Source organism: Hetaerina americana, unplaced genomic scaffold (genome assembly GCF_022747635.1).
Source record: "Hetaerina americana unplaced genomic scaffold, ioHetAmer1.1.p SCAF_29, whole genome shotgun sequence".
Classification (NCBI taxonomy): Eukaryota; Metazoa; Arthropoda; class Insecta; order Odonata; family Calopterygidae; genus Hetaerina; species Hetaerina americana.
This window is the reverse complement of record NW_027286863.1, coordinates 4,765,179-4,792,791: the sequence shown is the minus strand read 5'-3', so window position 1 is coordinate 4,792,791 and position 27,613 is coordinate 4,765,179. Positions and strand designations below refer to the sequence as shown.

At 40.9% G+C, this 27,613-nt stretch overlaps 1 protein-coding gene across 3 annotated transcripts in view; it reads left to right on the top strand.

The window, feature by feature from the left end:
* Nucleotides 1–18,325, top strand: part of LOC139689926 (uncharacterized) — a 39,114-nt gene extending 20,789 nt beyond the window's left edge. For 2 of the 3 annotated variants that reach the window (XM_071587059.1, XM_071587058.1), the window contains 9 exons: nt 4,185–5,804; nt 6,726–6,909; nt 11,217–11,450; nt 11,699–11,932; nt 12,418–12,597; nt 12,846–12,961; nt 13,752–13,910; nt 14,729–14,882; nt 16,852–18,325. In XM_071587059.1, coding sequence (XP_071443160.1) covers nt 4,185–5,804; nt 6,726–6,909; nt 11,217–11,450; nt 11,699–11,932; nt 12,418–12,597; nt 12,846–12,961; nt 13,752–13,910; nt 14,729–14,882; nt 16,852–17,054 — 3,084 coding nt within the window. In that variant the 3' untranslated portion in view covers nt 17,055–18,325. Of the gene's footprint in view, nt 1–4,184; nt 5,805–6,725; nt 6,910–11,216; nt 11,451–11,698; nt 11,933–12,417; nt 12,598–12,845; nt 12,962–13,751; nt 13,911–14,728; nt 14,883–15,360; nt 15,471–16,851 lie in introns of those variants that run through there. The other variant, XM_071587060.1, reaches the window with a different exon arrangement.
* The last annotated feature ends 9,288 nt before the right edge of the window (nt 18,326–27,613 follow it).

The following is a 27,613-nucleotide window of genomic DNA, read 5'->3' as shown; positions in this document are numbered from 1 at the left end:
TTTTTTTTAAATTCACTAACAAAAATCCAACAACTATAGGACAATTTCTCGAATTAAATTCCTTCTTTCGTCAAAACATGTTGGGCGCGTGGATTTATTTTTTCGCCAACATTTCATTATTACTGAATTAATTTGAATTAATTCTTAGTACCAGCACTCTGGGTATTATGCATACATATTTGGATATAAGTTACGCTTATCGAGGCGAATTATCTCTCAAGAAAGGGTCGTTAATTACAGATACACATTTCCTCCCTGTAAATGCCTAATTACCTGTACATTTCTAGATGGAAACTTTAAAGAATATCTCTCCCCTGTCTTCGGTGATAAATGTAATAGTTTCATACCAGAAGTTTTCCATTATTGAATTAGCTTTGGAATTTATTTTTCATCTTCATTTTGTATTCTTAAGCCATGCTTCATCTTTGCTATGCCTCCCTGACACCGAAATATCTATTTTCATCATTGCATGCATTATCAGTAAATATATCACCCTCCTCGGACTACAACCATGACGTGGTGGAAGGGCTTGTGCGTTCCGATGACCCCTAGAGCTGTGCTGGCGGGAGTAATAATAATCGCTCCTGGTAGGGTCACCCATGGCAGATAGGTCGAAGGTTGGGAGCCAGACAAAAGGTAGTCCACGCAGCGTCTGTTCCTCAGTGAGGCGGCCAGTAAGTGATGGTGTCACGTTAAAAACACTATTGAGGAAGGCAACGGAAAACCAAATCAATTATCATTCCCATGATTTATATGATGGACAATACAGAGATTTTGAGTCCTGGCAAACTACGGGGATCGGCCCAATCGGCCGTGGGTCGTGCCCGACAGCGGGGGAAGCAAGGCTTCCGCGGTCGTCATCCCACGAAACCCTTGCAAGGGAAAACTAGTAGCAGCAGGACCGAAGACGCAGGAGAAGAAGACCACATTAGTTAGAATAGGAACGTGGAATGTTCGGACAACGACGAGGACAGGGAAATTGGACAATGTTAAGCGAGAGATGGAAAGGGGAAATATAGATATTTTAGGTCTATGCGAGGTGAGATGGAAGGATAGCGGGGATTACTGGAGTGATAAGTATAGAATAATATACAGCGGCGGGGACGAGAATCAACGAGGGGTTGCCATAGTATTAAATGAAGAGGTAGGAAGAAGCGTAGTCAACATAGAGCAGGTAACGGATAGAATACTATTAGTAGAGATAAAATCAGAATCGACGAACTTGGTTATTATTCAGGTATACATGCCACCGAGCAACCATAAGGAAGAAGAGGTCGATAGGATATACGATCAGTTAGAGGACATAATCGCGTGTGTTCCTGCAGGGAAACATTTAATAGTGATGGGGGATTGAAATGGGACGGTAGGCGAAGGAAGAGATGGTGACAAGGTCGGGGACTACGGTTTAAGCACGAGGAATGACCGCGGGAAGAAAGCAGTTGAGTTCTGCAGGAGACAGGGGCTACTCATCACCAACATTTAGTTTAGACACCGAAAAGGACGCAGGTATACATGGAAAATGCCAGGTGACTCAGAAAGGTATTAGCTAGATTATATCCTGGTTAGACACAGGTTTAGGAACAGTGTGAAAAATTCGCATTCCCGGGAGTGGAAGCGGACTCTGACCACAATTTAGCTGTTATGAAATGTGGCGTCCGTTTCAAAAAGAAAAGGCAGGGGTGGCGAGTTAGAAAATGGAATGTAGAAGCATTAAATGGCTTGAAAAGGAAGGAATACAAACAGGCGGTAGAGGAAATCATGGAGGATGGTAAAGAGCTAAGTTCTTTCGATGAAAAATGGGAAGGTTTCAAGAAAGGGTTGTCTAAAACCGCAAAAGACAATATTGGAACGGTTAACGATAAAAGGACTAGGAAACTATAGATCACGGATGAGATGATTACAAAGTTGGATGAGCGGCGGAAATGGATGAATGTAAATACAGATTTAGGCAAAATGAAGTACAAAGAATCAAACAATAAATTGAGAACGGCAACAAATAAAGCAAAAGAAGTATGGTGGAAGACGCAGTGCGGGGATATGGAAAGTCTGCGGAGGAAGGGTGAAATCCGTGCGCTGTACAGCAAAGTTAAATCTTAATCGGGAAGTGAGAAAGGGAGATCAACAATAGCAGTTAGAGATAAGGCGGGTAAGGTAGTAGTTGACGCAGGAAATATTCAAGAGAGATAGAAGGAATATATAGAATAAATGTATGGTAAAGAGCTTAGACCAACAAAGTTAGACATAGAAAAAGAACATGATGTAGAGAAAGATAGCTTAGGTCCAGGCATACTAGACAATGAGATAGAAAGGGCATTAAGGGAGATGAATCTAAATAAGGCCATGGGGGTAGATAACATTCCCGTGGAACTTTTAAAATGCTTAGGAAAATGTGGGAGGAAGAGGCTATATGGGCTGATCCGTAGTATTTATGAGGAAGGAATCTGGCCGGAAGACTTTGTGAGATCAGTTTTAGTTCCTATTCCAAAAAAAGTAAAGGCTACATCATGTGACGACTATAGGACAATAAGTTTGATATCCCACGCAGCTAAAGTTGTTCTTAGGATCATAAACAAAAGGATAGAGAGTAGGGTAAGTCATTACTTGGGGGATGATCAGTTTGGGTTTAGGAAGGGGAGAGGTATGCGTGATGCCATTGCAGTAATGAGATTATTAATCGAGAGTAATATAGATTACAACCAGGAGGTATCTGCCTGTTTCGTAGATTTCGAAAAAGCGTTTGATAGAGTGAATTGGGAAAAACTAATGAGCATATTGCAAAAAATAGGACTAGATTGGAGGGAAAGGAGGCTAATCCGCACCCTGTACATGTCTCAGACTGCTCAGGTGCGAGTGGGGAATGGGGAGTCTGGTTGGGCAGTGTTGGGAAGAGGTGTAAGGCAGGGCTGCCCATTATCGCCGTTGCTGTTCAAACTGTATGCAGAGGAAATGATTAAAAAGGCATGGGAAGAACTCGAGGTAGGATTGAAAGTGGGCGGGAAATTCGTAAAATCAGTTAGGTTTGCTGATGACCAAGCTTTAGTTTGTCAATCAGCCAAGGGGCTGCAAGCATTGCTGAGTGAATTGGAAATTCAGTGCTACAGGTATGGGATAAAAATCAATACTGATAAAACAAAGGTTATGCGATTTTCTAGAAAGAAAAGGCTAAGATTAACATTAGAATATGAGGGCAAAAACTAGAGCAGGTAGAACAGTTTACGTATCTCGGCAGTGTTTTGGATCAACACGGTCAAAGTAGTAGGGACGTAAGGAGAAGAATTGCGCTAGGCAAAGAGGCTTTCACAAGGAGGAGGGAGTTGATGACAGGGACGTTGAGTAAGGATGTTAAGAAAAGACTATTAAAAACTTTGATATGGATCGTAGCTATGTACGGCGCGGAAACGTGGTCATTGAAGCAGGAGGATAGACGTAGACTGGAGGCTTTTGAAATGTTGGTGTGGAGAAGAATGGAGAAGGTGAAATGGACAGAGAAGAAAACAAACGAGGAAGTACTTGGTATGGTGGGCGAAGAGAGGGGTTTGTTGGGAGCAATCCTATGGAGGCAGGAGAAGTGGCTGAAAGGGGTATTGACCGGCAGCGGGATGTTGAAGACTGTCATAGAGGGGAGAATGTTGGGCGAAAAAGGAAAGGGAAAGAACAGGATAGGGATGTTGGACGGGATGAAGGGAGGAAGAAAGTACTCAGAGCTGAAGAGGGACCTGATGTTAAGTAGGATGTTGTGTTTTGCTAGGGGTCACAAATTATTTAATTAGTAATTTTCTCCATCCAAAAACCTACCTTAACCGGTAGATTACCTAATAATAATAATTTATTACCAGTGAAATAGGCTGTCGGGCATTTCAACCTTTTTGTAAAGTTGTCAGAACGAGATTGGTACATTGCTTTAAAGAAATTTTTCCGGGACTTATCGTGTAGCTTTTGCTAATTATACAATATTTACTCACTTTATTGCGACCTCATCGGGGTTCGACGCCCTGTTGAAATCTGTGGCGATGACGGAAAATGAGTGAGTCCTAACTAAATGTCGCCCTGAATTACACAAATAATGTTGTGGCATTGAGCATAGCACATTTCCCTTTACTTGCGTTGATGGCGGTGACAGCGCAGTATCACGGTTCACCCATTTGATATTGTTCAGCATCCCTCCGCCATCTTCCTCTCCGCAGGTCCAGCTGGACAGTTCCAAAGTAGCCTCCCTACTCATCGGTTTGCTCCGACGACTTGCCCGGGTCCAAAGTGCACCGAGCGACGCTCCGCTGGCCATCGGCGAAGTACATGAGGACTCCTTCGGGAAGAGAGGTGGACATCCGAGGGCCTCGAGGGTGGAAAATCTGGATGGCTTGCTGGACACAGTTTTCGGACTACTGACGACGGATGAGGAAGCGGCTTCCGGGCCCGGAGTCCCCGACGTCCTTCACGACGGGGAGGCTGTGGACGATGATCGTGGGGTGCAGATACACTCGACATCCAACCCCACGGGCCCTTCACCGCTTCCAAATTCCCCGGAACGAACTACGTCTGCACCGGACACGATGCACGTGAAGACCAATGGTGGAATCAGCGAGAGGAGAGGGATGGTCAAGGGAAGAGCCTTCGTGCTCCAAGTTCCCGAAAACCAAAACTATTACGAGACCGAAGACTACTATGACATCGTTCCAGCACGCCTCGCTCCCGACCCGACGAAAGACCCTCAACTCGATCCGGAGACCAAGGAGGAGACCACTTCGGAGCCGACCACACCGCCTGCGGAGGACACTCCCGCTCCCAGCGATTCGGAATTTGTGGCGGTGAAGGGCGACTCCGGGACGGAAGACTACGACACTCAGGACTATTATGGGACCGAAGTCGTGGATGAGACCACGTCAGCCTTCTCCTCCAACGTGACAGATTCTTACCTATTCCCGGAGACCCAGGATCCAACTACTTCGGCGCCAACCACGATAAACGTGGGAATTTCTCCCATTTCGAATGAGAGAGTAGCGGTGGAAAGGGAAGAGGGTGATCGAGGAATCCCGCTAGAAGGTACCGAAGTCCCGCTGGGAGGTGATGAAGTCCTGCTGGGAGGTGTCAATGTCCCTCTGGGAGGTGTCACTGTCCCCCTGGGAGGCACCAAAGTTCGGCTGGGAGGTGATGAAGTTCCGCTGGGAGGGTCCAAAGTCCGGCTGGGTGGTGATGAAGTCCCGCTGGGAGGTGCCAAAGTCCGGCTGGGAGGTGTCAATGTCCCACTGGGAGGTGCCGAAATCCGGCTGGGAGGTGATAAAGTCCCGCTAGGAGGTGATAAAGTCCCGCCGGGAGGTGATAAAGTCCCGCCGGGAGGTGATAAAGTCCCGCCGGGAGGTGATGAAGTCCCGCTGGGAGGTGCCAAAGTCCCGCTGGGAGGTGCCAAAGTCCGGCTGGGAGGTGTCAATGTCCCACTGGGAGGTGCCGAAATCCGGCTGGGAGGTGATAAAGTCCCGCTAGGAGGTGATAAAGTCCCGCCGGGAGGTGATAAAGTCCCGCCGGGAGGTGATGAAGTCCCGCTGGGAGGTGGCGAAGTCCGGCTAGGAGGTGATGAAGTCCCGGCGAGAAGTGCGGAAGTAGCACGGGGAGGTGCCGAAATCCTGCTAGAAGGTCCCGAGAGCGGCGGCCCCCCCTTGTCTGCTTCTCCGTGCCCCGGCGTATTCTCGTACTTCAATCGTTTGTCCGGGAATGACGTCTGGTACGGAAACATCACTCTCACCACGGATGAGGACCTCGTCGGGCTAAGGGTGGACATCGAACTGGACAAACGAGCCCAGGGCCTCGGGGTGAGCACATGATAGATATCAATGACAGATAAACCGACGTTATTCTGTTCTTTTAGAATTGTCAAAGAGTAGATACGTGTGATATGTTTGCCCCATTTATCTAATGCAGACGTGATCAATGATAATTATATTATTCTGATCGATATAGGATTAGTTATGATTTACCGCTTGACAGTTTTTGGTTTTTGCTGCAAACCATTTTGATGCACTAATGAGTGGAACTGCCTTTACGGATAATTGGACAATTCCGAAAAGGTTTCAAGTCTAACTTTGACTTCTTTTTTAAGTCAAGAGGTTATTTGTCATTTGCAGATCAAACCGAAACTCGTATTACTGAGAGGGATGAGGGAATGAAAGAAGTAGGGGAAAGTGAGTATGGAAGGGTTAGTTGAAAGCGGGGGATTAGGGTAGGGAAGAGGGAGTACGAAACAGAGAAAACCTTGCCGGGTCCAGGGCTCATTCACTCCTCACGACCAGATTCACTCTCGCCTCTGCCGAATCACTCCAACGGGCAGGTCTCATAGCACTTATGAGCTTCGAGTTGGCTACAGAGGATCCCTTTTTGTACAAAGCACATCACACCGCACATAAAAACTACAACTTCATCCGTTTTATTTAATTGGGACCAAAGAGGGCCTACTACGCAAGTGACGACAGCTTTGGTTTAGTCTGTAATATGTAATTGGGAAAATTGGAATCTTATTGCATATTCATATTTTGTAGTTTTAACGACGAAACCAGAATCGGCAATTATACAAAACTAATTTTATAGCGATTCCACTGAAAATATGTAATCAGCAGGAGACTGCTTCGCATTCGGTCTTAAGAATACATATAACTTAATTCACACATATTTGCATGGTTGTCACTAACTTTCCTGAATTGAATTTTATTCTAGCTGAAAATACTTCTATTTTTCAGGCATTGTTTGGGATGGTTTCCACTAAGAATAATATGAACTACACCATTTGGAATTCCAAAGCAACAATTGATCCAGGCGAATCAGTTTATGTATACTTCTTCGTCAAGTATGGCGCGGAAGGGATGGCACCCAGGATTAAAACCATCAGACTTAATGGAATACAGATTTGTTCAGCAAAGAAAGGTGAGCTTGAATTAAAACTCTTTCCCATGTTGAATGTTTTGTTTGGCTCGGAAATTAGTGATGAATACGAGCCAAGCTGAGGCAAAGTATTCATTTCGTTGAATTACCTCTCATTTTATCTTTATAGCTCATTAAAGTCAATATATTTTACACATAATTTTAATGCAAAGCCAAAATGTTCGGCGCTTTATTTCATAACATATTGGTCTTACCATATGTGCATAAAGTTTGCTGTTTTTTAAATATTCAATGCCGTTTTATGATATTTTAATTGCAACACTACAAACATGTCCGCCAAGAAGTTCATGCGCAGATTTAACTAAATTGAATACTCGAATGAATAAAATTGTGAGTAAAAAGTGTGAATATTTTTGTTTCATAAAATAAAATGCACTCCGAAGTTACAAAATATGTTTTTTAAAACATGATGTGCCAATACATTACGTGCTTTGCAATGCCATTTCCTATCTATGGTCCAGCACATTTTTTCCATTTATGATTTAAATCTATGACCTCGGATGAGAACAATATTTAATCATTTGCGGTAAGCTAAATGCATTGCTCAGATCTATTTAATGTTTTCATTTATGCCTTTGCAATGAATGAAGCGTCTCGAGATGAACTCCTCTCGCAGTTTTTTCATTAGTTTTTAGTTTTTGAGAAAGCTTTTCTGGGGAAGATCTTTTCTCCCAGAAAAATCCCGAGGTCTAAATTCTTCATCACTGCACCACTCATTTTCCCCTAATTTTTCGTGCGGAGAAAGTAAAATTGCTTGTTCGAGGCTAAAGAAAAATAATTATGTTAATATTTCCTGCACTTCTTTTGAGTGCACTAATTTGGCATATGCTATATCGATTTGCTCACCGAGTTCTTAAGCACCTTATTATTTAACATTCGGGGCTCAGAGTGATTCGACTTTTGATCATATAAGACATGCATTAAATTCTCTCAGAAAATTTAAATCAAAAACTTTGTATGCATTTCGTTAAAGTAACGATGAAAAAGTTATGTTAAACATTATAATTAAATATGAAATCTGGTTTTCATTCAGCTCAGCTCTACTTCCTTATTGAAGTGATGACTGGATGACTTTGGAAGATTGATTCAGATTCACCCAGGTAGCAAATCAATGGGACTGTTTGAATAAAGCCTTTATGGGCGTTCAGGGATCCACTGAATTATGGTGTATACAGCAGGCCGACCGCATCCAACCGGACTTTGGTTTGGAAAATTATACATACTTTGCTGTGCTACTGATCAACATATGAATTGAAAATGTTAACATTTTCTCTACAATTGCTGCTAACCGCACCAATATGCACTTACATTGGTTTGTAATCTATTGATATTGCATAGAAGATTATCCGAATAGAGATCGCTTATCCAATATCTTTGGGAGGGGGAAATGTCAGCATCCAAATGCACGATTTGCAGCAGCACCACTTTCAAACCTGCCGTCCTCATTCACCGGTCTGTCTCCATTTGCTCCGCAATTGCAGGTTGAGATGAACACTTTCACTCGCATTCAAGGAGAATTTCTCAGGAGAGAAATGAAATTGGTCCACTTGCGCGGGTGACAAAATATTCTTCAGTTCAAGTGTCTGGAATGTTCGTTAAACTCCTCGGGGTGGCGTTTTATTCAGAATATTATATATTAATAAGTTCCAGACAAAATTCCATCCGCTTTCACCAATACTGATTTTACAGTGGAAGGAGTGACATTTTTTAAAGGGTCGCTCTAAAGAAATTTGTAAGTTAGTTTTAGATTCGAACTGAGCAATTTATTTTTAAGAACACAGTAAGTAGTAGATACTAAATGAGACCTCGTATCTCAAGATAATCTTGCGAACGCCTTAGCGATGAACACGAAAACAATCTTGCTGTCCGCAGAAAGTTACAGAAACATACGTATTTATATTTATACGGCTTAAAAGATGCTTGATCGATGTACAGTACATGCAAATATAGAGCTATCCAAGTGTTCTCTCTTTCTCAGCCTTCAACTAACGCAATTTTCATGTTCGCGTGCATCCGTTGTGAGGCTAGGCTCTTCGGAGGGAGACGTAGAGAGGGCGCTCGAAAGAAGGGATCGTCAACCGCTGCGATGAATCCCAGCGCCTGCCCACCCCGACACCTCGCCTCCTGGCGGCGGTTAGTTCCCTTTGGGAACCTCAAAGGTTTTGATTGAGTCGGAGAAGAGCGATTCCGAGAAATGGAGAGAAAGGAATAGAGAGAGGGTTTTGTGTATTTTCTCGGAGTTAAATGAGGGAAGGAGGAGCCAGGTCATTCCTCTCTCCATTCCTTTATATAAAGGTGAACTCAGGCAAAAATGATCGTCCCTTGGGATATGCCACTTTCATATTTGAAATAACGAAATTCGATGCAGTTGAGCTTGCGGAGGAATGGTCCGTAATAAATACCTAAAATAATTTGGTTCCCCAAGGTGATGTTTTTTGAACTCCATCGATCCTTCGCACTATGATAATAGATGCCTTTTTGGCGAAACATCGTTTACGAAAACCCTCAGCTTGATATGACCCTCTTTTCAGTAAAGAAAGAGCAAATTGCAAACCCAATTTCTTTCGAAAGCATTTATGTAAAGCGAACGATATTTCATTTCAAGAAACTGCGGGAGACGCCGCAAAAGTAACTTTCAACGCAGTCATCCACTAATGTGCATTTCAATTCAACAATTTCATAGTGTAAAAATCATTCGTCTTGACCGGCGTCTCGGTCAAAGCAAATGATTTTTACAGTCTAAAATTGTTGCATTGATATTTTCTTTACTTATATATCCTAAAAAATGCATTCCTTATGTATTCTCTACTTGTGAAGTTTAGAGGGGTCAAGGCCATTGAAAGAGAACGGCAATGAGGGGGTCATTATCGCGTTACACAATTATTACCCATGACTAATCCTTAATTAGGATATTCTGAAGCCTTCGGAAAGATTTTCTTCGCCCGTTAACTCATTAGATAATGAGCATAAAAAATAAACTTTAATTTATGCCACCATAAAGATTTAATATTTCACACGACCATGGTTTCGATTCTGCGCATCACCATCAGGGAACAAAGATAAAAAAAATGTTGATGCACGTCACCTGATGCATGGTGACGCGCAGCATCGAAACCATGGCCGTGTGAAATATTAAATCTTTATTGTGGCATAAGTTAAAGTTTATTTTTATCCTCATAATAAAGGAATTCCACAAAGTTAAACCTGAAACTGTTATTTTTGTTAGATAATGTTGAATATTGAAATTTCCTTTTTGATGAAAACTATATCGAAATTAATGCAACGTTTAACATTGCTTTGTGGAAAAAATCACCTTGTTATGTGCTCCCTTCGCTTTCCAAATATTTTTATGCGTTATAGTTTTCATTTTATGCGTAGAAAATGCGAACTCGAATGCTTAATTATTCTCTGAATTGCGTTTCTGGTGCAGAATTTATTATTTGCGTGCCCTATGATAATTGATTTAATATAGTATGAACTCAAAATCCATGTATAAGGGACAATATTTACACAAAATTGTAAAAAATTTAAAATGGTTTAATTAAAACCCTCACCTTTTTCTCATGAGTTGAACGTACAAAATATTTTCCTTTTTTACGAATAATGAAAAGTCCTCGTTAGAGCAACATAGGGTCTAAACGGTGAAAATGCAGACATTTTATTATCATAGGGGTGTCATAATTAGGGCTCTAATACATTATATTAATCTACGCAATAAAGGCAGATTTTGTACGATCCCAAGTAACTTTCATGAATTACTTCTCGGGACTTACTTCCTCTTCTATGATCTATATTTCTTTCCTCGTTTTTTCAAACTTTCTATTGAACCTCATGCAACACAAAAAGTCCCTTTCTTACTTTCTCTTCCCCTCTCTCTATACGTTCTCTCTCCGATCGCAATCTTCAACACGTACCTCTGCCTCTTAACATTGCCTCCCGACACTTTTTCTGGCTTTTTCTAATTTCGACCAGTAGCCTTCCTTTCTAACCTATTAGCTCAATTATCTCCGCACCCGCATCGCAGAGGCCTACAATCTAAATCCATCCCCTAGTGTGAAAGGCCAGGTTTCGGATCCAAACAGCGCTATACTACAAGTTAAAGTCTCCACTAATATTTTCTTCATGCCTTTACTTGGCGTGCTTATCGTCATTTGGCTGCTTCTCTAACTGGTATTATTTTTTGATGTTTTTAATCACTTTAAAAATATGTTACCCTTATAAATGTAGTCGTAGTTTTTCCCGCGTGGTCATTTCTGAGCTCTTACTTACAAGTTGCATAATTTAAGCAGAGGAAACAACTGCACCAGTAACAACTCTGTTGCCTGGCAACGGCGAGGATCACCGACTCCTTAACCACGAGATAACTTTGGAAACGACAACCGTCGGTGGATATCAACAGACAGACTCAACCACCAATCCGCCCGAGTATCTTTCGCAGAGGAAGAATAGTGCGGAACAAGTCGGAGAGCTTATGGAGCACCTAATACGCCTATCTACACCAGAGAAGGCCGCTATCGAGCAAGGTAAACGTTTAAACTGAAAATTGATACGAGCCACTCAACCATTGCATCAAACATCGATCCAACTGAAATATTTTGAACTGAATCCAATGCAGGAAAACTCCCGAGCCTTTTATCACTTTTGGAAGGCTAATGATTTATCGTGATTTTCGCTTCTTTCCCAGAAAACACTAAAATATTGGCAGAGTTCATTTTTATTTTTTGAATTTTTTTCAATAATTGGTGTACTTTTTCTTCCATGGCTTTGGCAGTGGCGGCTTCTGTTCCAGTGACTCCATCGGTAAGTACGTCGTCAGATACCGTCGGCATTAATTTGCCTTCGTATGATGACGAAATCAATTATGAGACCACAGTCAAAATCGCACCTCCTGCTGATCTACCATCGAGTTACGAAGATGGGAACAAAAACTATGAAGAAACCTCCGACTTTATGCAGCGACAGCAAGACCCAGTTGACGTTCCACCCATAAGTGCCACAGAAGAAGGTATACATTTTAATTTTAAATCAACGCACAACTATGACAATATTCCAATGAATGTTGTATGATAGCCTCTGGTGTGGTGGCAATATGCAAATGAAAATTTTCCCCTTGCATTTTTGCCTGTTTGTCATTTGTTTCAATTTTGTGCCGTTGAAATATTGTATGTTCATGTTCGTGTATTCGCCGGTCTACCCAAGTGCGTGATATATGCGCTCGTAATAGTTTGAGTGAAGCAAGGGATGATAAATCAAAAGAAACGAATAATGATTGTGACAAATTTGATGAAAAAAATAAAAATGCTGGTTTACATTGGCAACAACCAATCAAGCGAGCGTACCATTTTTCCACTGCTAACAATCACTTTTTAGGTGCTTAAATCGAAACTTCCGACACTTACGGTTAGCTAATCGACTGGGAACATTTAGAATTTCAATTATACACATTAGATAAGTCACGCAAATTTGATGCATACGACTATCGCATTCCAGGAATATCTGAAGAGGACGCATGTGGCCGGAACGAGGTGGCACCATCCCAATCGGCCAATTTTGAAAGAGGAGCGATGAAGGAACGCTGGCCTTGGCAAGCAGCAATCTATGAAATAAGGGATGATAACTTGTATTATATCTGTGGAGGCTCTCTCGTCGGAAAACGGACCATTCTAACAGGTAACCCAAGAAGTAACCATGGCGATTTAAATATTTAAGAATTTGTAGCGAAGTAAACGTGGAAAGGATAACTGTAGCTCCTTGCGGTATCTTTTTAGACCGACTTTATTAAATATACGTGATTCTGGATTGAAATAAAAAAAATGAACGTGATTGAAAGTAATGCCGCTTGTACAATAATTATCCTAACTCCCCCAGTCCGCACCAAGTTTTGCTTTAAAGCAACACTCTCTTTCACTGCCTTACAGCCGCTCGCTGCCTAAGTGATGGGCAAAATGAAGACTTATACAATCCCAAGTCACTAGCAGTTTACCTGGGGAAGCACAGTCTACTTCGTTGGGATGCTGAAGTGCAATATAGAGAGGTATGTGACTTTTTCATCTCCAAGCTCATTAGGCTTTAAAAACGTTTACTCTATTTCAAATGAGCTCATTTATATTTAGATTAAACAAATTGAAGTTTTAAATACAAAATCTCTGTTCACGGCTTTGATCATCATCTGCAGAAAGTGGTGACCTGGGCATTGAATGTTAAATTTGGCGTGAAAATAAAGCTCATCTCGTCCGCCCGATGGGCCTAAAAGTAAGAGGCTGGGTTCGAAATTTCTCGCCGAGTCGCCCTGACGAAACACAAGGTTGGGGGAATTGCGGGAATGCTTCCAATTTCTCAAGAGTGGAACGGGGAATTCAACGAGTCTTGAAAGCCTTTGCATCTGCCTGGTCCCAAGTCGGTTGCATCCGAATCCGAGCATAGTGCTCGTCTGCCGTGGGAATGTCTGAAATCAATCCAAACACGTCCTGCTTGGTTATTGCAAAAAAAAGCACTTCTCTGAAGATTTATGTTGAATTCAGGGTTTACAGATCATTCTATTTAAATTCGGGGCAAAGACAATGCAAAAGCTTATGACTAAGGAGGATCTCCCGTCCAGAGGAGAGACAATATTTCTATACTTACGTAAACGTACCAAATTATGCATATATTTACGTACAAATACATGTAACTCACGGTTTGCGGAGGATTAGTCGAAATCCCGCTAGGAAATCCAGGGTCGAGCTTAAAAAGAGAGGTTGCACTGTCTTGGAGAAACCATAAGCGTGACGGATATGAAATCCCTTTCCAAAGTGAAATAAAGCCGTGTTCTGATTTCTTTTCAGGTTAAAGAAATTCACATCCATCCTCAATTTGACAGTAAAAACATAAATGACGACATCGCCGTAGTGATAATCTCAAATCCCGTGGAGCTATCGCCGTATGTTCAGCCGATTTGCTTGGGGGAGGAGACAAAGCTGAGTGGCGTCCGACAAGAGGGCGTGGTAAGGAACACTTTGCCGGGTTCATTTTCCCTGGTCAACTTCCCATTCTCAAGTAATCCCTACCCTAAATGTAGCAAATAATCCCTAATTCTGTTCAACATAAGAATAGCATTCTTCCGACTTAACACCAGCTTCACACCCGCGTGACGCCACTTTTAACGTGGTCCGCGATTTCAGATATTGTTTTGTTTAATTATGCAATTTTAAAACTTTTACATTAAGATATCCATTTTTATTGTAATAATTAAAAAATATCTTTTTTCTAAAATTCCATTAAAATTAATTGATTCAAAATTAAATTCATCAACTGCTAATCCAATAAAATAATTCCGATCAATCAATCCGAAGATTGATTTGTTACAGCTCTCTAAACTATCCTGTTCACGGTCTGTCTCTTCATTCCCGCATCAATTACTTGCTTCTCAGTTCACCCTTAGCCTTCGTCTTTAATTCTTCCCTCACATTTTTCCTCCAATAATGGTCTCTTGTCTTGTCAACATCCCTCTCTTCTTCTTGTAAGTGCCCTTCATGGGCTTCTCTTGTCACCCACCCTTCGAAATAGTCCTTTTGTTACTCAAGTATTTCAAGTAATTCTACGTTCAAGAAAATTTTCCTAAAGCGGTCGGAAAACTACAAAAATCTGTTCCCTATATATGGACAAATAAAGGTATTGTATCGATGAAATTGATACCAATTAGGCTTAAGAACACATTTTAAAAACTCTCCAATCCCAAGGCTCGAGGTTTAATGAGAAAATAGTTGTTGTTGGTTTTTTTGTCGTTACTTCCTTCGTTTACACCAGTTTGATGATTTCTCAGGTTGTTGGCTGGGGATTTGATAGGCATGGAAATGTGTCAGACGAACTCACAATTTCTAGAATGCCTCTTCTCTCCCTGCGGACCTGTTCGTCGAGATATCCAGACCTGGATCGCCGTCTTTCGGACAAGATATACTGTGCAGGCTACAGAAGTCGTAAGTTCGTTGCTTTACATAGAAAGTTATTACTTTTATATTTTATGAATTTTATGAATGCGCATTTATATTTTCATGAATTCATTAACGAACTGCGCGTATGCCATTAACTCAATCTGAGGATTTAGCATTTAATCGCGTTAATTGCTTAACTGAGGTTACACTTTTTTAAATACCATCTGCCCACAGATCCGGTCTTACCTCTTAGATTGCACGAAGCTAATCACCAAGAATAGAAAAATAATGACTATGTAATAACTCTAGTCTCAGTAGTGTTTATGCAATATTCCACCCCAGCCCACTGCCAACAATTGAAGGCATATTGCTTTGACTTGGCTAGGCTATAAATGCCTTAAAAGTAAATATATTCTCTCTCTCTCTCTCTCTCTCTCTCTCTCTCTCTCTCTCACCCACACACACACGCACACACACGCACACACACACACACACACACACACACACACACACACACACACAGTGACAAGTCGAGTCTCCTTTCTTCCACAGCCCTGACGTCTTCCTTAGTGGGCCTTGATTTTACATTCAGGATTCAGGATAAATCAGATGAGCAAAATTGAAATGTGTAGAGTGCCTACTTTATTTTGCAGAATGTATTTCTCATTTTTAAACATTTTATATTCATAAAAATAAAATATTTTTTGTAAAGTTTACCGTGAATAAAAAATAAACATCCATAAAATATTCAAAAAATTCTCATAGAAATTACAAAAAAATATAAGCGAGAGGACTTTTTTTAATGAAGAGCTAATAGTTTGTTTTAACACTTTTCATATATTTTCAGCCATTCTCCAATTAGATACATTGCTTTATTCTAGTAAATAGAACAAATGAAAATTTTAGTTACGTGTATGCATGTTTATGGACTGAAAAACAAATTACTAGCCGTGGTCGGGGAGGAGAAGGTTTGTGGATGAAATCCGAAGGATGAATGAAATGAAGAGCATTTTGATTGGCGATGGAACGCCGGAGATTGTGATGGATAGACAGAGCGTGAGGAAGACGAGGAAGGGGAAGGAATAAGATAGGCATGTTAGACGGAAAGAATGGAGGAAGGGAGAATGAGGGGTTTGAGAAGGGTTTATTTCAGTGAGAAGCGTCTGGTTGGGTCTTGTTTATCGAGGCCGAGAAATGTGTGTCTAGTCTTCTTATTTAAGTCGTGTCCTTGAGAACAGTTTGTCAACTGAAGGAAATTTTTTCTGCTTTTATTGCATTTTCCAATGAAGACGTGGTTTTAAAATGTTTCCCGAACGAAAATATTTTTATTTTTAACTTCTTGGTATTTTTAAACAACTTGATACCGGCCTCACCTCCAGCTTCATCGGGCACCCATGCAATCTCCCCCCAGCCCGAGTCAGTCCGTGGGTTTCGAGCCATTACTCCTAGGTGCCAGTGATCGCTACACCTGCATTGATGGAGCGGTGAAGATCTGGGGTTAGGTTAGGCCGGGAGAGGGAGTGATAGGGCATTGATCTGATTGGGGGGTGTCGTCTTTCCTCGAGTCCGAGGAACTTCAAACCAAGAAGGATATCGTCGTCTTCCAATTTTGAGTTTCAAACTGAGGGGAAACGGGAGAATTCGGACCACTATTCAACAAAGTATGAAGCTATGTTTAATATGTAAAATTATATTTTGTTTTTAATTTACTTTGCGGTATTCAATAAAGTCTATCATTTGCCACATATTAAAAACGATGCATGCATACCATTTAGAATGTACATTTTGAGTGCGCAGTGAGGGTGCGAATAGTGAGTGCTCTGGATTGTGGTGAAAGGTGGGAATGGAGCGAAGAGCGTTGAGAATCCACCCCCGTAATCCCTCCGCCCTTCGAAGCGGATGACTTGACCGCGTGGAGCGTTGCGCGCGCCCTTTCCTACGTGCCATACGTCACGCGGCGACGAGGTTTTCGCCCAGAGGATTAGCTCCCTTGCCTTCCCCTCTTCTTTTGCAGGGACGACCGTTTGCAGCGGAGAAAGCGGCGACGGAATGTTCTTCTCGAGTCCGGACCACCGCCGGCCGGCGCGGAAGTGGTCCATCCGCGGCGTCGCCTCCTTCACACTCTCGCGGAAGAGCACCACGGGGTGCAGCGCAAGCAACTACGTCGTGTTCACCGACGTCGCCAAATACCTCAACTGGATACGGAAGTACCGCTGACGCCCCACGGGGTGATTCAAGTTCCACGCCATCCCGGATCACGCTCCCCTTGACGGGCGTGAGATCCCACTGCTCCACTCCTTTTGACAAAAACGATCATCACCCTCCCTTGAGACAGCGGAAGCAAGTGAGGAGAAATGTCTCTTTCCACCGAAGTAAAACGGGAGCCAGGCTTTTTGAGGCTAGTGGCGATTTGAAAGTATGAAGCTTCAGTCATATATACCTGTGCGATGCACCTTTCAAACCCGAGTTTTCCTGAAAGAATTATCTACTATCTAAACGTGGCTTTGAAGGATTTTCCGGAGGTTTCAGTTTTGAAAACGGTGCAGCAAGTTCCTACTAACGGTTACAGGGAGTGAGTGTCCATAGTGTGTGGCTAGACAGCTCATCTCCCTACACCACCTTAATAGAGTTAGTTACCTCACTCATATTAGAAGATTCATTGTGAATTTGCTAAAGATATTCAACACTTTGGCCAACTCAGAGTCATGTCATGAAAATATTTGAAAATTATTAATGATGAGTACCGTTCAGTATTTTGAAATTTTGCAAGCTACTATTCTTCAATGAATCATCAAGATTTTCTCGTGAAATCCGGCACAAATTTTTGAATAAATGTAAGGAGTCGCGGACTTATCAAATAGAGCTGGGACCTATTCTCTGTTTTACATGATATCCGAGTGAATTGCACCTTTTGAATCTGTACATTTTCTGCACTTTCAAGAGACATAATATTCACAACTGCAGTACCTGTGGAAGTGTTTGGAAAAATCTATGCCTTATTTTCATCGCTTTCTGCTTACTTGACATGCCTTAATTTGTGCTTACAACTAATGTAATATATGATTAGAGGTCTGAAGTATCTATTTATTTCATTGAACCACCAGAAATCAGATATTTCACACAATTTTTTGCGATACATATAAAATATTTATTATGTAAAATTAATTACTCAATTGTTAATTCGTGGATTGAGAAATTTAGTTATTTTGGCCCTGCATTATGATTTTGGAGGTATGAATAAAGTTACAATTGGGTTAATCCTGTAATTACCAATGTTGGTTTCTTGCCTGATATGAAGTCACTTTTTCTAAACATTACTTAATATCACAATATAATATAATAGTGAATAAGACCACTAATAATTTTTATGTAGAAACCTTATGTTCACCTAAGACTTGTTAACGATCGCGTATTTTCCATGCTTACAAAATCAAGTTATTTTGTCTTATTGTTCAATATCATATGCTCACGATGTGTTTCAAATTTTTGATGGAAATTTTCAAGAATTACGTTAAAGACAAAAATAAATTGTTTATCAATATGGTAAATATATTTCTATTTTTTTCTATATTAAGAACGTTGTACCTTATTTCTTGAAAATAGTGATTGATTAGTTGTAAAGAGTATTATTTATATTTGTTTTTTATTGATATGTGGCTCTCGGCGGAGTAATTAATTGACGCGTAGAAAGTGTTTGAGCGTTCTGGAATCCCCTGGGGCTGTTTTGGCTGGATAATTGCTCCGGGTAGGGTCATACATAGGTTGAAGGGTGGTAATCAGACAAAAGGCAGTCCGCAAAGCGTCTTGTGTCTCAGCGAGGTGGCTGCGGAGGCGTCTGACCCCAGTGGGGTGTCCATTTGAGTGATGGCGTCACGTTGAAAACACTATTGAGGAAAGCAACGGGTAAATATCTAAATAATTTCCCATGAACTGATTATGGACAGAAATACTGGCATGGGTCCAACAACTACGAGACTCGGCTCAATGGGTCGTGTGTTGTGCATCGGGTAGCGGGAGAGGCAAGGCTCTTGCAGTTGTCATCACACGAAATCTTTGGAAAACGAAAAGGATAACAGGAGCAGCCCAGAAGATTGAGGGAGGGAGCGACAGATAGTGAGGTCATAACAAGGGAATTTCAATCAAAGAATGCGGTAGGTTAGATAACATCCCAACGGAAGTAATTAAGGGCTGAGGAAAACGTGGAAGGATGAGTTTTTATGGGCTAATTAGCGGCATTTACGAGAGATTGACCGTAAGATTTTATCAGATTATTTCCTATTTCAAAAAGGAAAAGACAGCCGTATTCAATAGGCATGATTTCACACGCATCTAAGGTGGCAGTTATTATCATCTTCAGAAAGATGTAGAGGAGGCGTTACATAGGGGATTATCAGTTTGGTTTCCGTTACGGAAGAGGTACGAGTGATGCCACAGCAGTACTGAGATCATTAACAAAAAATAAAACGGGGTTAAATTAGGATGAATTTGCATGTATCGTAGATTTCGAGAAGGCATTCGATGGAGTAAATTAGGATCCTAATGTGTGCATCGAAAAAGATGAGTAGATTGGTCGGTTAGGTGACTTTATCCACAACTTACACACGTCTCAGACTGCTCATGTTCGGGTGGCATAGAGAGGGCAGGACTGAGCCTTCCTAGCTAGACAGGGAAGAGAGGGAGAGGCAGATATGTCCATTATCACATGTTTTTTAATACACATGCAGATGTTGTGGTAAGAGAGGAATGGAAGGGACTTGAGGTCTGAGTGAAAGTAAATGGGAATCCATAAAAGCAGTTAGCTTTGCAGATAATAAGGATTTGGATAGTCAGCCAAAAGACTACATTCATTTATGAGCACATTCAAAAATCATTGTGACAGGTATTAATGTAAACAAAGATTTTGCGATTCGTGGCAAAGGAGAAAGATTCGCTTAATATAAAATATTAGGTCATAAATTAGAGCATGTGGAACAGTCAACCTATCTTGGAAGTGTGTTCGACACAAATGGTCAAAGTAGTAGGAGCAAAAGTAGACGACTTGCGTTGGAAAAAGAACCTTTCACGAGGAGGAGGCAGTTGGTGACTGGGAGTTAAAATAAAAATGGTGAGAAATGGCTTGTATAACTTTGATATGGGGTGTGGTTTTGTTCGGTGCAGAAATGTGATCATTGAATTAAGAGGATAGGTGTTGGTTGAAGGCTTTTGAGATGTTGGCGCAGAGAAGAATGAAAAAAGTAAAATGGAGGGAAGGGTAAACTATTGAGGAAGCACTTTGCATGGTAGGGTAGGATAGAATATGGTCAGAAAAATTCAAAGGAGGCGGGGAAATTGAAAAGACAAACGCGTAAGGGATTTGGCAATAGAGGAGGAAAAGAATGTGCATGTTAGATAGAATGGATGGAGGTAGAATGCATGTAGAATGGAAGGAGAGGGTTATATTATAGTTTGGCGTGCCAGGTAATGTCTTGTTGGGTGAGGCTGGAATGTAGGGCTGTTGAGTTTGTGTCAATGCATAACCAACCTGAAACGGTGGACTGCTATTTAATAATATTGGTGTACGATACTCCTAACCGAACAATTTAAGTTTTTTCTTTTGATTAACTTGGCATTGAAGTTTACTTATTCTATCAATGAAATGCCATTTTCCACAGGCTGCTTCATAATGCTTCATGTGTTTTAGTTCCTTCCACATTTAGAATCACTTTTTTGCCAATTTCTTTATTTCACAAGCCTAACTACTTCGATTTACCTTCTCACTCTTACCCATATTCTTAGGCAATATTTATCAGAGGAAACATTATTTGTGTAAACTTTCGTCATATCATTGAACATTTCAGTGATAAATGTTCAGTGTTAACTACTGTGGTAATTGGTATAGTTTTTAAAGGAGTTTTTAATGTATGCAATCTTTAATCTTGCTGATTTCAAGACTTTATGATAAAAAATTTCAATCCTGGTTTGGTATCAACATGCGGCATGTACGTACAGAGAGTAGTGCAACGTATTACACAAAGTGGCTGCAATTCCCGTTATTTTTATTTCCCACCTTACAAGAAGTTAGCTAAATTTTAAATTTTACAAATGTTGTTGCCTAGTAGAAATTTTAATTATGCCATCTCAGCAAAGGGAATTTAACTTTGAACTGTGTTTGGGTAGTCGCGGATTCAATCTGAGAATACATCTCGTATCCCAATTGGACTATCTCAAGCTGCCATCCACTAATGAATGAGCATTGAGACTGTGTGGGAATATATTACCTATCTGTCTCCTTAAAGAACTCAATTTATGGGATGGTTTTATTTGACTGGTTCGCACAGTGGTCTGGCTACAAGTTAAGATGTAGTTTTTAAACCTAATATTTTGATGTCTCTGTCATATTTGATGAAGAATTTAATTTGTACATAGGATTCGAATAAAATCAATTCATTTTACTGGCCAAAGGTCCACTTTAAACAAATCTTAAATTATATTTTCTCATCACAAGTGTGACAGTACATCAGAGTTTTTACTTAGCACACAGTTCTTACTTAACTAGTCACTAGAGCAGGTTTCCCCACACATGCTTTCCCTTTCAATTCCTGAATTCCATCCAGGTGCACCATTAATATGAGTGGTCTGGAGGGACAAGGTTAATTTATATAATTTCGAAATATATTACGAGCAAAACTCGCCCTGTTATGTGGAAAAATTCTAGTTTGTCCACTGTCCTCCTTATACTATTGATTCATGCAACGCAGGACCCTTCAAATGAATTACACAATGCTAAATTGACTGGTATCTCGTACTTTCCTAAAAATAGCCCGAGGATGATGTATTGAAGCATTTTCGATTCTTCTAGCCCTGCGAGGGGAACGTTCGGTCGTGGCCTTAGACTCAAATGCAGAGTGCATCATCACCCAACTCCCTCTCCGCTTTCGCCACACACTACTTTTCTCTCAGATCCTGATCTCCCTGTGGTGGGTCCACTGGTGACACAGGCTGAACTGCCCCTAATCCTGGATGTGTTGATCTCACATACCATCAACCTTTGTTCTTATATTTTCAACCTAACCCTTGATTATCATACCAATCTTCAGGGTGTGGTTGGTTGGTTCTTCAGGAGTAGAGTGAGCTAATGCCCCTGTGTCTGTGAAGGAAAGGGATTTTCTCCTGAAATACTTTAATGCGCTAATGCTCCCAGTTTTTTCTATGGTAATCGTCAGATAAGGTGAGTGCTACCTCCAATATACTTTAACATATCTCTTCCAAGCAGTGTATTTTCAGTGTCATATTTGTCTGTATATAATAGGCATACCAGAATTAGCTGTGTGTCTGTGACCTGGGGCCCATTTCTAAGTTCAAAGTCAGTTAACAAGTCCTTGTAGTGTCCAGTTATGAATGAACAGAGGCTGATGATAAAATTGAATAGTATAGTACTGATCACCTGCCTAATGTACACCATTTGCATATTTGAAAGTTTTATATCACATTGAACACTTCCTAGGAGACTTTGAGCTCAAACTGTATGCTTGAAAAACCTACTCCTGGAGTTAATGGCTGGCTACCACCAACAGCACGACAAAAGATGATGGTGAAATACAGTATATCATTTACACCAAGATCTCAATACTGGCCGATTCCTAAGTTCAAATTTTCAAGTCTGATACAGAGGAAGCATGATAGAGTGTCCATGTTAAATAAATATCTTTTCAACTTTCACTCGTAATATAATATTATTATGCTTTCTACTCACTGAGTCCTCATCAAGATTACTGATGTTTTATAGGCATAATTAGACATGAAATATGTATTGAAAATCAAAGTTCCATGTAGTAGAAAATTGTAGAGGCTGTTAATCTTTTGTTGAATTGAAAGCATTACAAATAAATCAATACAATCAAAGGCAAATTGTGCGAAGCATTTCTAATTATTTTTCCACATAAGTAAAGGTACAACATTAAACAACCTCAAACTGGATTATTTCATTTAAAGAAACGTGATAACGGGTTACTTTGAAAGTACCATTATTTGAGTACAATTGGAATGCCGTAATTTGTGAAATTCATGCGTAGGAGTCAGGTGCATATCGCAAATCATTCTTCAAAGTAGCATATGAGAATTGAATAAAATATTTCATAAATTCGTATGAGCAGTACTGAAAATCACGAATTTCCAAAGAAACTGCGGAAGATAAATACCGTACATACAATGCCACAGGCATTCGTAGTCGTGCGCGACGCGCCGCTGTCCACGAGGTAACGGCCAACTTTAAACACTTAGGCTGTTTATACCTTGACAAATTTCCGAAGATACCTCGTGGACTGTGGCGCTTCGCGCACGAACACGAATGCCTGTGACATTGTATATACGGTATTTCGTTACAACATCTTGTTCCTTTAAAAGCCACAAAATTTCAGAGTTTAAAAGGACGCCTCGATAGCTTAACTGGCTAAAGCACTCGACCGGATATTGAGAGATCTGGGTTCGAATCCTAGTCAAGTTTTACACTCTAAAATTGTTGCATTAAAAATCATGAACCTCTGAAATACCTTGAAACCACAAATTTAAAAGGAGACATCCGCAAACAGAAAGAATCTTGATAGTACACAGGTGTACAATTAGTACCCTTGAAAATGTAGAGAGCATGTCCAGTGAAGCTAATGCTGCACTTGATTTGTCTGGCAAGAAAAACATTATTCATATGATGCGCATGTTGTACTCTATGCGCATAACTAAAGTTTAAACTTATAATATTGTCTCATCATTGGAAAACCAATGTAGAAGGCAGAAAAGAACACTGGATTGAAAAGTAAGCTTGGGGTTAAGGATTGATGTGGTCATTTGTGCACTTTACCAAGGATTCCGTATTGAAATATGAGACCTGAGAAGGGGATGGATTTTTCAAAGGCCGGTAGCTGTACGGCGCTTGAAAGATCCGTAGTTTGATAGACTTTAAAGGTTATTGGTGAGAATACTTCAAATGGCAGGCTCTTATTTCAGTGACACTGAGTCCTGCCGATGTGGCATAATTCGCGTGGTTGGCTGACCAGTGTATTAAGTGCCGGCCATTGGCCATGAGTTCCGCGAAAGAATGAGGACGACTGCAAAATAAAATAGATTCGAAACCCACGAGAGTTGACACACTGTTGGCTTTCATGTTGACACCTCAAAAACGCGTGCATTTTCATTACATGTGTTGACATAAACTGTTAAGAAAATCAGACTTTTAAAAAAAGAATTTTTCCAAAAATAAACATCATTTTCTTTGAAAGGTAATGAGGAAGTATAAGTGAACATATTATTTACCAATTAAAATTTTATTCTTTGTAGGCAAGGAAAACTTAGAAAATACGATTCGGGAATATTTTTTTCAGTTGCAGTGAAGAAAGTAAAATACAAGCACTAAACGTAACACGCTGTCCCACTTTACCCTCTAGATCCCAATTCATTCACTCGATGATTATCAGAAACGAAAAATGAACACTTAGGCCATTCAAATGGGCCGAAAACATCATTACGTTACTTTGTAACCATTTCAGGTATTTCAGGTCCAACTCAAATGAGTAAGATGTCATTAGGAATCATTGCTCAGATAGTCAAAATGTTTGAAAATATTTTGATTTAAATCATAGGAAATTCATTATAATAGAAAATTAACCTTATTGAATGCACTGAGCGAAAAATCCATTGAAATTTCAGTTTTTGACCGGGATTGATAAAAGGTTTTGACTTTTCAAAGTTTTCTCTTAAAAACTGGTGTTTTCTGACTGATAAGACCGCGTATCCAGAGGCCGGAACCCCAACTTCAAGGGTTTTCCGACCCCCCTCCGTCTTTCCCTCGACCTTGGTGGCCTTCCTTCTCCCCTCCCGGTAGTCAGAGCGAAGTCCCCTCGGGCGGCGAAAATGGTTCCTGGCAAATTGAAGAAGGAAGTGGTATTTCCATGTTGTGTTCTCGTTTTGATGTTCTTTTGAATTTCCGACATCTTCCGCGCCTTAGGCGGGACCAGATTGGCGAAGTAGTCACGGCGATCCTGTGCCTTGACACCCGTGCAAACGAGTGGCAAGAAGCACCGGCTGGCCCTGGACCGACTCGCGACTCGGCACACTCGAGATTACACCGCAGACTGGACTAATTGAGGAAAAACGGCGAGCAGGTTAGACAACGATGGCTGGTTTCTCGAGTGCAATTTGATCAGGGGGATTTCCCAACTCTTTTTTCCTCATATTTGCCGGCGGTTGTCACGCCGTTTTGCTGTCATCTTATTTACCTGTGGACAATACCTGGGTAGTATCCACCGGCCGTTGCCTTTTATTCGTAGATATTTGTTTTTGCAAACGTTTGGTGAATAAATACCCATTCGCATATCACCGCTTGGTCTTCTTGCATCGAGTGTCATTCTAAGACCGACGAAACACCTGGGAATCCCATAGTTATTCCGAAAACCAAATGTCAACAGTGAGTCATCATAACTTCCCAGTTGACAGGGAAACCAACCGGAAAGTAGTTTCCAACGGTCTTGGTGACTAAAATAATTCTATCGGAGGGAGGCATTACGATATGTTAAGGTAAGTTAAATATGCGATAGCAATCGACACCGCGCGTGTGAACACGTAAAATGTATCCAAATTTAAATTCAGTTTGAAATCCCATTCCGTCTTCGGGTTGCGTAGTCTACCCTTGGTGTGGACTCCATCAGCAAAGAGGGAAGCTGTTACCGTGAAAAAAATTAAATATCAAACGAAGGAAAGCATACATTTTTCCGTTATTATAATTTAAGTGGAACTTTGAACGTAATCGGACATCGCTGAGCCTCGATGAAAGAACGCGCTCGCAGATTATTTTACGCAGAGAGCAGGAGAAGCATTTGCATGGAGCACTGATTGACCAAGTTGGTATTATTTCTAAATCGCTGAGCGATCGATCTATTGGATATTGCTGACTCGCTTGATTGCCCCAAGGAGGATTTGATCCCACCAGTTGAATGATATATTTTCAATTCTTCTGGATTTAGTTTTCGGTGAAATATCGCCTCATTGTAATAAACATGACAAAAAATTACATGCCGCTGCAACGAAATGACCATTAAGACCACAACTGATATTTTATCACGAATGCCACGAATTGCATTTATAGAACGACCTGGGCTTGAAATATTCAGCTAAAGAGGTATTTTAAATACAGTTTTTTTTACCAAGGCACGATATGAAACAACGCCCAAAATTCAAAAGCGGTTGCTTGAATGACTGACCTCAATAAATGAAATCACTCTCTCTCGCTCATAATACTACGTCCAGTCCTGCCGTTAGTGGAACTCGACTCGATGTAATGAATTCTTCATTAGGTGCGTGCTTTATGAGCGTGTGTGCGAGCTATTATTGCTTTTTTACAAGACCTATTGTCGGACCAAAGCTCCATAAAAAATGGGTAGATTATTAATTTACAAATGAAGAATCAAGTATTTGGCTTTTAAGAGAAAATGAATAAGTAAGTTCTTTATTCTCCTTTTAATCCGAAGAATAAATTGTATTATTAAATGAAAAATCTTGAATATTTGATATTAAGAGTGGCAGAATATCAACTGAATTACTTTATTTGGTAACGTTTTTGTTGTTTATCAAGCTAAATTAAGGCCAAATTGCCGTCTTTTACCGCTCTCTTACTCTGGTTTATTCTTTGTTCTATCCTCTGTCGTATTTCTTTCCATTGCGATTCTAGCTTTCTATATATTGCAGGAAATAATGTCAACGGTGGGTAAATGTTATTAATTTAGCGTACGATTAATAAAATTGGTCGTAATAGTAATAATAAGAGGATCATGAGAAGGGTCGTGATTCGAAGGATGATTTGTTCGGGCGTTCATTAATTCTAATCGACGAGCACTCGAGTGCATTGTGCATGCCTCCGCATCGGTCTCGAGGCTGCTGTGCCGGCGAAGGTCACGCCGTGTGCTCCACGACGACGATGACCTTTGATTGGGAGTGGGGTGAGTTCCGTCGGTGCACGACGTGAGGTGAGGTGATTGGAGGACGGGAAGCCAACCGCACCTGGGTCGCGAAGGAAGCGCCCGCGGTATTTCTACCCTTGAAACCGCATTCGGCGAGAGCCTTGTCAAGTCCTGAAAAATTAGACAATGACTCTTCTAACGTTCTCTTGCGTCAGATAAGAACATCGTTCGACAAAGGTTGATTTCGTCAAAGATTTTAAGAATTATCTACGGTGTTTCCCAAAAGGTTACCGCAGTGAATCTTTCGTTTGTATCGGAAAATGACTACATGTTCAGCGAGAGACAGGCAGAGTCGGTTCCATCATTACAACATCTAATACGCTCTCCTAAAGGTAGAAAATGGGTGGGAAGTTCGGTACTCTCTTTGGATATCAATATGAATATCATTTCACTCAAATAAACGAAATCAATCGAGTGTACATTGAAATGGATCTCATTTCTTTCTCAATCTACTTGATTGAGTATCATTGAGCCACAAATCCAAAGATGCGTGAGATTGAAAATAATATTTCCCTTGCAGCGAAGCGAGTTGAAATCCAACGTTTCTAAAATGTTTCGAAGAGTAGGGCGTTCCTGAGATCGGAGATTTGCTCCGATAGATCTGATGCCTAGTCTAGACCACGATTCTTCTTCTCCCACGTACGGAGAATGACGTTTCATACTTGGCACTTAACGGAACACCCTACTACCAGTTTTTTCCGCTACCTTGTATCTTTTTTTTAGCGCGATATCTGAATCCAAACGAAAGGCGAAAGCCTACAGTCTACGTAAACGAATTTTCTTTTATTTTAA